The 11274-nt window shown below is 35.9% G+C and overlaps 2 protein-coding genes across 2 annotated transcripts; one reads left to right on the top strand and one right to left on the bottom strand.

Moving 5' to 3' along the window:
* Positions 1-2175: 2175 nt before the first annotated feature.
* LOC18029352 (PH, RCC1 and FYVE domains-containing protein 1) lies at positions 2176-6620 on the bottom strand. Its single transcript, XM_024149897.1, has 9 exons — positions 6573-6620; positions 5900-5986; positions 5664-5753; positions 5465-5551; positions 5281-5385; positions 3186-5204; positions 2948-3094; positions 2469-2857; positions 2176-2410 (listed from the first exon to the last, which is right to left on the bottom strand). The coding sequence occupies exons 1-9, from the start codon at positions 6618-6620 to the stop codon at positions 2176-2178; spliced, it is 3207 nt and encodes a 1068-aa protein (XP_024005665.1).
* Positions 6621-8030: 1410 nt separating this feature from the next.
* LOC18029351 (probable F-box protein At5g04010) lies at positions 8031-8866 on the top strand. Its single transcript, XM_024150139.1, is given in 2 exon segments — positions 8031-8453; positions 8456-8866. Coding segments are annotated over 2 exon segments (834 nt in total).
* Positions 8867-11274: the final 2408 nt, after the last annotated feature.

Below are 11274 nucleotides of genomic sequence, written 5' to 3'. Positions count from 1 at the left end.
GAGCTGTAACAAAAAAGTTATGATCGTTTTTCTGTTGTATGTCAAACTGTCTGAAGGTGAACCATATTCGTTGTTCATCATGAAGTGGCAAAGGTGAGGCGGGACTTGTGGATCTATAAATTGTCTTAGACATAGTTGTATATGTGTGTGCTGAACCTATAATTAGAGATTTATTGATAATTAAAACGAACATGAATGATTCTTTGAGAACTGTTGTATGTATTGTTGATTGATGTTAGTCTAGGCACGTTAGAGCGCATGATTGATCTTGGCTTATGGACGGATTGCTTGCTGGTCTTCACAAAGGACGTTTCGCGAAGTGGGACCATGGCTGGACCATACACAGAGGAAGTGTAACCAGTACAGGGGCTGACGGGCCTGTGAGATTTGTGGCTGACGAGTCACCAGTTAAAAAAAGTGTGACATCCTCGTGAGTGGGAACTTGTGTGCTAGGTTTCTGTGTACTTGTGAAAGATTTATGATTGTTGTTTGTCTAATCTTAGGTTAAGTAGACATATATGTAGTTATGTTTAATTCTCCGTATAGATCAAGTGGGCAGGTAGGATCGTTCTCACTGAGTATCTTCAAAATACTCACCCCTCTTTTCCCTTTTGAGGTATTGCTTTGAAAAATCATTTTGGCGTGAATTGCAAATCAAGTTATTCAATAGGGTTTCCCCGGGTTAAGGTATCTCAATATACCTTACTCACAAATGATTTTTTTTTTCTTCTTTTTCTTGTCTAATGGTTAAATTAGAATTAAAACAATACTTTTTACAAAGGGAATTTTTGCACAAGTTTTGTTTAATAGAGACATAATTATAGAGAAAATAATGAGGAATACATGAGACAAAAGAGAAGGGTCCAAGAAATGATTTCTAAAGTCATATTCCTTGAAATATACAAAACCATATAGTGTTTACTAGTGTCCCTTCAAGAGGAGCATCCCGGTCCCTTTATTCGATTTTCTGTTGGAGCATATATGTACCTTAATCACAAATGTATTTTTTTCTTCTTATTCTTCTTGTTTAAAGATTAACTTTAATTAGAAGAGTCAAAACAATTCTAAACTGAAACTGGATAGAATGTGTTAGATTCAGTTTACGGTTTGATAAAACTGAGAATTTTAGATGACATACAAATTTGGCTGTTATAAAAGAAGATTCTTGAACCAGAATTAATACCGAAGAAAACTCTCGTTACCAGAACTAAAAAGAAACGGGTTTCCACATGGAGTTTGGGAGTCAGCACGTCATGTATCCTCTGCCAAGCACCAGTTGAAACCAGAAATCACCTTTTTTTTCCCTGCAATTAGTCAAAGCAAATCTGGAGCAGCCCCTCGTAGCTAAATACACTGACCATTGGAATGGAATCATTCAGCTACGGGAGGATCACTCGCAAGAGAATACTCTGCAATGGCTGTTAGATACACATTTCAGATTGCTCTATACACCATATGGAGGGAAAGAAATATTAGGAAACATGGTGAACCAGAAAAGCTTGCTCTAGAATTGGCACAAAGCATCAATAAACAGGTCAGAAACAGGTTGTCATCTATCCGAGCAACAGGAGACACTAGGCATGACATGGAAGCTTGGTTTGCATCAAGATAAAAACTTCTATTTAAAAAAAAAAAACCTTGGCTAGCTTAGTTTGAGATAAAATTCAAATAAAAACTCTGCAAAATAGCTGCATGTGTTGTAAAAACGATTTTTTTATTGAATAAATTTAACATTCAATTCAAAAAAATAAAAATAAAAAATAACGTAACAAGAGAAAAATTTCCCATGTTCTCTTCCTCGGCCTAATCCGATAGAAACCTCCAACGCTCTCTATTGATTAGTTGAGTTCTACATCCAATACTTCATCACTGTGTAAAATTAAACATAAAAGCAAACACCCTAAGAAACGCTTTCTTGAAACTACAACCATCTATGCATCGATTTTGCGTAGAAAATTGCTGGAAGAAAAAATTGGCACTAAGCTAGAAGGAGGAGATCAGCCAGTCACCAAAAGACATGGAGCCACTGGAAAAAACACTTGTTTAGTTCCCCACCTAGGAAATGCATGGATCAAAACCTTGATACTCTGAATATATGTGTTACATGAATTTATGAATCTAGAATGCAAAGAGAAAGAATGTAAATCTTTATATCTATTTTTTTCCATCTGCTAATTATACACATGACTGGCTTTCAAGAATTGCTTTTGGAATCCTCTGCTTCATCAGAATGTGATTGTGTAGGAGAAGCTGGTGGTTGAATTGGAGCTGGTGTAGGAACTGAATCTGAAGCCTTAGGACTTGATGATACATGATGACTATATCTCTTAAGCAACCTATCCTTTTTGCTATTCCACCATTCTTCTGCTTGATGCTCATCAAATCTCCGTTTACTGCAAATAACTCAAATGATTTAGACAGTCGTCAAGATAGAGAAGAGAGATGAAGAAGAAGAAAACCACCTGAATCTAACTCTTCTAAATATCTTTCCGCCGTTTTTGTGCAGTACATAAGTAACATAAACACCAGGTTCAAATTGTTCGATAAGCTCCTTGCCTCCTGATTTTGATGGTGATGATGACGCTTCTGTTGGTGGCCTTGAATCTGGCGGGTGAGAAGTTGTATCTGTTATGTTTGAAGGTTCTTGAGATATCATGGTACCTCCATTAGATGATGATTGTTCTTGTGTGTTTTCAGAAAGGGTTGTGTCTTGTTGACTCATACCCAAATTTGTAGGTAAAGATGTTGTTTCAGATGCTTCGCTTGCATTTAGATAGGCTTCGGCTTGAGAATTCATTGATTCAAAAGCTTCACATCCAGACACTTCAGGGGGTAGTTTCTCTTTTAACTCTCTCAACTGTCAAAAGTAGAAAATGATCAATGAAACAATGACTTATTATATGAAAAGTTGTTTGATTGTTTTCATGATCCACAATAAGTAGCTTACATGTTCAGCGACAGATTTCATGACCTCTGTTGCCGCCTTATGTTTTGAAGAATGTTTAATAGCTAATTCAGAAGCCTCTCTTGCCGTTTTCTTTAGTCTTTGAATCTCTGTACCTTGATTATCACATTTCTGTTTCAGTTTTCTAACCTGAAATTGGAGAAAATTTTTTAGTAATGTGTTAGATTCTGTTATTGTTTCATAAAAATAAAAAACAGAGAATTTGAGATAATACACAGACCTGAGTCTGCAATTTTGTCATTTCTTGGTTTATAACACCGTTTGTCTTCTTCAAACTATCAACTACGCTTCTTGAAAATCCAGAGCTGCGTGAAGGGCTCGGCCTTATTGCTGTTCTTGAACTTGAGGACAGTGAGGAAGCGGGTTTAAAGGCATTTTGAATCGCGCTAAGCGAACTCGGAAATGCGACATCCTTAAGTTGCTGGAGAGCTGGGACTTGTGAGGCTCTGACAATAGACGATTCGGATCTTGATGACCTGACCTCAGAGTACTTGACTGGTTCAGTCTTTGGGGATAGTAAAATCCTCGACGACCTTGTTTCTCTGCCTGGTCTTACCGCACCATCTAGTGACCGTGTAGGAATTGTGGCGTATCTATTACCAACATTGGAGTTATAAACATAATCTCCAGCTTTAAGTTTTGTGTAACAAGCATCACATACACGATGTGGTTTCCCTGGAGTTGGAGCTAATGCTGCCTTCAAAGCTTTCTTGGAACTACAAGCATGGCAATGTACTAAACCGCAGTTATAACAATTATGTCTCTTTCTTGTAAAACCAAATGCTTGACGACAACCAGAGCAAACTGATTGATCAGCTCCTGAGACCCACTTATGGATGCATATGCTTGATGTAAAGTTAGAGCCACATGATATGCTCTTCACATGCCTCTCTTTTAGAGCTTCAACTAATGTTGGTGTTTTTCGATCTTCCATGTCACCATGTCCTAGTCTTCCATTAGAACCTTTTCCCCAAGTGAATACTTCACTTCTAGATGTCAATACAGCCACATGATGATCTCCGCAAGAGATTTCTTCAACGAATTCACCAACCAATCGATCTTGAACCAAACAAGGCAATTTACCATCCGAAGTCGAGCTACCTAGCTGACCATGTGAAGTCCCTCCCATAGTGAAAACATGTCCTGAGGTCGTGAGAGCAACTGTTAATGTATGACCACAAGCGATTTGGTGGAAGTTGTAGTCAATTAGTGAAGAGACACAAGTGGGAAGCAAATAAGTGTCTTTGTTCCCATGTCCTAACCTGTTTTTATCACCATCACCCCAGGTAAACAACTTTCTAGATGACATACTCGTGCCGGTCTGATTCATGACCTCAACTATGGCCACGGTATGCCACACGCCGCAAGCAACTTTCATGGTTTTAAGGCCACTCAACATTTTCACTTCTTTAGGGTATGAAACACTCTCTCTATCACCATGTCCAAGAACTCCAAAAGCTCCATCACCAAAAGTGAATAATTTTCCATTAGCAGTCGCAAGCGCGGAATGCCATGTGCCACATGCAACAGACAATACTTGAAGTCCTTCAACAGGACCAGAGACTCTTTTCGGTATCCAATGACTAAGATCACTACCATGTCCCAATAGTCCAACATTGTGGATTCCATCTCCCCAAGTAAACAAATCTCCGGAGGTAGAAACAGCACAAGTATGATATTCCCCACAAGCAACAAAATCTACGTTGGTGAGAGCAAGAAACTCAACAAGTTTCGGACGACTAACATCAACTTGAATACCATGTCCAAGCCTTCCTCCAGCTTCTTCTCCCCATGTAAAAACTTCACCTTGTCTTGTCACAAGAGCAATGTGCCTTACGCCGCAAGCAATCTGATGAACATCAAGAACAACGTTTGATTCCAAAGGTCTTGGAATCAACACATCTGTTCTCACGGTTTTTGAGTTTACGGCCCCATCATGTGATATCCCGTCACTCCAAACTTCTCCCCAGACATAAACATCGCCTAACGACTCTATGTCATCAGGACCAGACCCACTTGAACAACTTGGTGTGCTGGAGACACTAATCCGAAAACCATCAGTACTTGGTCTTAGCATGTTTCCACGTTCTGAAACCACATCTGAGTCTCTGAAATTGATTGGAGAGCTACTACGGTGTCCTAAATCAATGGATGTTCTTCCTCTTCGAGTATTGTTTGATATAAAATCTATTGATGCAGTAGAAGGACGACCAGTGGAGAACAAATCACTCTCATGTATCTGAAAATGAGTTACAATCGCACATCAGAGATATAGAATATAAATTATAGATATACAAATTCAAATACACACGCACACACACCTCAGGGACCTCACTTCTTGCGTGCTTATTACGGTTTCTTTTAATTAAAGACTTAAGTCCTGCGAACCAAACCTCTGTCTCCGCTTTGTCCTTGCAAATCTGTGGAGTATAATCATGAAGTTTTGATAATTTACGAGGATAAAATCAAAGAAAATATATTACGTTAGTATTTGCTAACCAGATCAAGAGATCTATCTCCGTTGTGATATATAAGAGAAAATGACAAGTAATCTTTTTCCGGACGCAAATATCTTCGAAAAACAGCCTATACATGTATAATAAACAAACAAAAGCTTGTGAGTTTCATGAAAAAAATAAGTTTCTCTTAAATTATAAAATCAAGTATTATTTTAGTTAAAATTTTGTTCAACACTCACAGTTCTTTGTCCAGGGAGAATTCGTGAAACCGTAGATAACTTCAAACCTTTTTCTTCTCCGTGTGAGAGCCAAATCAATGTTGTTTCATCCTACATTAAAAAAAAAAAAAAAACGTTAAGCATATATAGCGTAGCTCTTGCGTGATAACAAATAAAAGTTTTTTTTTTTTTTTTTTGCTGAAGAGTATAAAGAATGTACAGTATACTTATAAGATATACAAAATAAGTCGATATACCGGTGAAAGTCTGAAAGAACGAAATTTAGGTCTCCCTTTCCGGCTATACTTAAGTAATTGACAACCTTTTTTCAAAGCAATGAGTGCCTACAAGGAAAAAAAAATGGTCATATGAAGCTTTGCAATTTAAAAATTAAAAGGAAAAAAAACCAAGAATTCAAAAAAAACAAGAAAAGTTTCTGGAACAAGAGTTTAATCCATCATTCTAATCAACTTGTAATAATTTTATTACCTAAATAACAAACGATAGAGTTTTGTAATCTTCTGTTTGAATTTCTTTTATTTTTTTATTTTTTATTTAGTAAATGAATTTCTTTTATTCTTAGAGTAAAAGTGACTTGAAGAAGAAGTGATGCTTTAGGATCAGCATTCAGCAACATGAATTAGAAAAACAATTTTTAAAGCTAACAAACTTTGAATTTGAATCATCACCACTTGGTTAGTGGTATATTGAAGAAGGATATATTTGCATTTTTATATAGTTTTCAATATGTGTGAAAACGAGTGTAAACTAATAATTTAGTTTCTTTTTATTTCTCTTTGCTATAGAATCCGAAATTCCAATTGATTCATATCTATTTTACTATTAAAGATCGAGAAAATCATTCAAAAGAAGATTTAGAAAAAGATCGAAAGAAAAATGAACGTAGAAAGAAAGATGGAGAGAACAAACTTGGTCGATGTCACGCTCGTGATTGAGATAGCTAGAAGGATCTGCCATTCCATCTGAGAAAAGCCGAGGAGAAGGATAAATTCAAGAAGCATCAGCTGATCTGTCTTCATAGATGCATCCGTCTTCAATTCCTTCTCCTACTTGATCCGCTACTAGGCTCATTCAATTCTTATTTTTGGAATTCAAACACGTGATAATAATAATAAAAAACAAATCTGAAACCAAGAAAGATTAGTTGAGCAAGATTAAGTTGAATGTCAATAATGATCCTAGAAATTAGGAGAATGGTCTAAAATAAAAAGAGTGGACAGTTTCTTAGGGCAGATCGACATTTTAGGAGTGTTTGAAGCAACCATGCAAATATCTCAGACTTTAGCGCACTTCTACTTCTCTTTCCACAAACTTCACTCACAGCTTAATCTGCTTCTTTAAAAAAAAAAAATCATGTAAATATTATTAATTAAAGAAAAATTTGTACGATTTTACAAAAAACCATAGCTTAACTAGCCAAGAAGTTTAATCTTGCCAAAAAAAAAAAAAATCGTGAAAACAAGGTTAAACCTAGAAAGATTGTTGGGAATTTTGCATTAGGTCGCTAGATGATTTCCTTTTTCACTTTGCCAAGATAGCAAGCCAAATTTGCAATAGGTCACGTAAGAAGCAGTCAATTCTCATGAAAATCGATTCTTTTGTGAATGAGAACCCATTGTGAAGCGTATTTTTGTGATAGATGACTGAGTGAGCAACAAGTCGCCGTAATTAAGAGTTTGAAGGCCGATAATGAGCTGGAAAGAAGCCTATCGCTAGCCATGTTTGGAAGGTGAAGGATATCCCGCGATGTATACATAGAGCTCCTCTACTTGCTACGACCTTGCTAGTTCATGTAGCCTATAGTATAGGCCAGAACAGAGAGGAAGAAGAGAGAGAGAAGAGAGAGAAGAGAGAGAGAGAGAGAGAGAGAGAGAGAGAGAGATAAATTCGTGTAGGCTATCGCTTGAATGCTTTCCATTAGCTAGTAGCGATCCAAAATCCACACCTCGTGGATTTTTTTTGTCTTAATTCTCTATTGTTGTGAACGATTGCTTATTATTATTTTTCTTATTCTTATCCTCCATGTGTTACGTGGGCTTCTCGAACGAATTGCAATTTTTTTAAAAACAGGTATATGATTAAAAAATATAAAGTTATTCTGTTAAGAAATTTTTTAATATATATTCTAGTTAGAGAGGTTAAATTCGTTTTTAATATAAATTCTTAATTTCTTCTAGTTTTTCCTTTTTACTCTTTTTTCCTTTTTTGATTTTTCCTTTTATTTCCTTTTTTGTTTGTTTTTATGCTTTTCCTGATTCTATATGAGTTAGGATAATAAATGCAAATCACTATAAATAGGGATCAAAGAGCTCACGTAAACCTAAACAAGTGAATTAGAAAGGAAAAAAAAATCCAGAAAACGTCCACATGTCTCCTTCTACCTCCTCCGTCGTTGTTGCACGAGTTTTGTCCTCTTCCGCCTCCGTTAAACAAAACCCCTTGAAACGCAAACGCGACGATGAGATCACTGAAGAAGACGACGAGCATCAACACACCGAGCCGACTCCTCCATCTTGGGAGGCACTCTGCCTTCTTGGCCTTTACATGGAGCCTGAGACTCTCGCCATCGCCTCCTGCGTCTCAACAACGTGGCTAAAGTGTTTCTCCTCGGAAAATCTGTGGAAGTCACTCATAACCGCACGGACCGCACAACCTTGTTCTCCATATGCGTTTGCCTTGGATAACACGGAACTCATCTCGTACAAACACCTCGTCTCCACCGTCGAAAGGGACGCAAAACGCCGCCGCAAGGATAAACCCGCGCCGGAAATCAAGATAGCCCTCTCGGATCTCTTAGCTTCATCGTCCACGTGTCAACCGGAACAAAGAAAGCATCGGTTCTCAAAAAGGGGAAAGACCTCGTGTTTGGCCCTAACGACAAGTTTCATATCGAAGCTGACTTTAGCAGCTCGGACATCACTTCCGATGAGAAAGACGTGAGGCTGACGTGGCAAGTCGTGTACAAGAACTGGGAGAAGTTCTTCACCATGGCGGATAGTACAGGATCGTTGGACGCAAGTTATGGGTGGTTCACCGATAAACTTGAAGACAAAGATAACCGGAAACTTGTCGGAGACGTCAAGCCGAGTTTTAACGGTGATGTTTTGGAGAAGATAGGATTTGCGATAGTTGACTCAGATGGATGGGGATCTCTGTTAGTTGACGGGTTTTTGAGATATCTTCAGGGGTTTTTGTTGGAATAATCTCGATAACTCGGTATAAGTCGTATACGTAGAAGAAACAAAGTTCTCTTTGCAAGTAACCTAGAAATTTTAGTTTTTTTTTTCTTTTCTATGTAATCTGTTGTATTAATGAAACTCAAGAATCTATGAATTTTCATTTTTTAATAAACGAATTGAGAAAACTATATTTCATGCATGAAGCGATAAGTAGTACTCATTAAGCTCGATTTATTGCTTGGTAAATAATTAGGGTTTGATTAGTTTTTAAGTGCTGTGAAACTGTAACGACGACGTTTGTATAAAATTCCGACTCCATATAAGACCATGTGTAACGCAGACTCTTAACAAGAATTTTCAGTTTTTTTTGGGATTAAGATAAATTAAAAGTATATAATACACTAAGAACCGATCCTTAATTGAAAATTTTAAGAATGGATTCTTAAGTGTCATATGTTTATTTCTGATTGAATATAAGTGTTGAGATGAAAAAATCTCTCACATAGGACACATGTATCTTCATAAATGATCTAGATTTTATTGTAATAACTTAAATTCCTCATATGCTAAATAAATTATGTACATGTTATAATTTTTCATTTCTTTAATTTTTTTAATTATTAAATAAAAATATCTATCTAACAAAACAATTTGGACTGTAAATTTAATTTCACATTTTCCTTTCAGATTATTTAATTCAAGAGAGAGTTTCAGATTTAACCCATATTTCAAAGTCAAACACCAAACTAACCTCTTTTTTTTTTCTCTCCAACTTTTGCCAATTTCTCACAATTTTATCCTTCCCACTTAAACTATTAACAAAAATGCCATTATACATCTATTATTTCGATTTTTCTCTAATTTGGCTAAAGTATCCTTGGACCTTCTAAAAACTTTTTAATTACGAGAATGCCATCTTCTTCAATTTCTTCAACCACCATGAACAACCATGAAAATGGAATAAATGCTTCTCAACCAATTTTAAAGCTGTAATAAGTAAATTTTTGAGCTCATTCACTCATAACTTTCCTCATTCTTTCATAATTTCTTCTCCAAAACATCTGGGCTAAGTTACAATGCCAAAAGTCATGCATTTTCGGTGATTTCTGGTTACTTGACATCTGGGTTGCTTATTTTTGGTGAAATCCTGAGTTCTGGATGCTTAAAAGAACTGTAGCCGAGCTCAATTTTGTTAAAGGTAATCGTCACACTTCAATTTCTCCATATTTCAGTTTTCATATCGCGAAAGTAGACTTCTCGTGAAGTATACTGAAGTCTACTAGTCAACATAAGGTTATTTTTGCAATTGACTTTTTAAAAGTAGACTTCATTAAATCTCACGAGAAGTCTACTCGATATCCTTTGAAAACAAAAAAAGCATAGTAGACTTCATTTGAAGGCTTAAGAAGTCTACGAAAGAAAAGAGGTTATTTTTGTAGTTGACCGTATTTTGACTTTTTAATGTAGACTTCTTTCTAAAGTCTACTGTTTACGTCTGCACAAGAAGTCTACTTTTAAGTTACTTTTGTAGTTTGACCAAAAACGTATAGGTCATTTTAGTGTTTGACTAAAGTTTTTTAAAAAATAAAAAATTCAGAAAACTCCGGAAAGCTGCAGTACGTAGACTTCAGAAAGAAGTCTAAAAATTGTAGACTTCTTTGGGAAGTCTACTTATATTTTTCGGTCAAATTTAGAAGGAATCTTTTTTTGAGTAGACTTCACAGTGAAGTCTACTCAAAAATTTCAATTGCAAAAATAACATATTTTTTTCCGTAGACTTCTATTGAAAAAGTAGACTTCAAAAGTAGACTGTCAGAGAAGTCTACTCTTACATGAAGTCTACAATAAAAGTCTACTTTGTTAGTCAATGCATCGGTCAAATTAAATGCTAAAGTAACATTTTTTGCCGGAAGTCTAATTCTGAAGTCTACTGAATGAAAAGTCAACGCATTGGTCAATTGCAAAAATAACCTGTCTTTTAGTAGACTTCTTTAGTAGACTTCACTATGAAAAAATAGACTTCTCCTCCAGTCTACGTTTGAAGTCTGTTGTAGAAGTCTACTTATTGCAGTTTTTTTAAAAACGCGTTTTAGGCAAATTTATAAAGTATTTTTTTAATTTTTTGGATTAGAAATGCTTTTTAGTAAGTGATTGAAGTACCCAGTGAATTTCATTTCATTTCATTTGATATTTATTGTTGAATCAGAAGTTTTGATTTTTAAGCTACTTAGCTTATCAAAGTAGACTTCGTCGTGTAGTTTACTACTGTAGTCTGCACATGAAGTCTGCACATGAAGTCTGCACATGAAGTCTCCAAACAAAGTCTCTTATATAAAAAATTTATATCTTATGTGTTTGCAATAATTTGGTTCCTAGTTTTGTTTGCTAGTATGGTTTATTTGTATACTAGATAATGTTGTTGTATATGTATG

Source organism: Eutrema salsugineum, unplaced genomic scaffold (assembly GCF_000478725.1).
Source record: "Eutrema salsugineum unplaced genomic scaffold, Eutsalg1_0 scaffold_1, whole genome shotgun sequence".
Lineage (NCBI taxonomy): Eukaryota > Viridiplantae > Streptophyta > Magnoliopsida > Brassicales > Brassicaceae > Eutrema > Eutrema salsugineum.
This window is presented reverse-complemented; position numbering and strand designations above follow the sequence as displayed.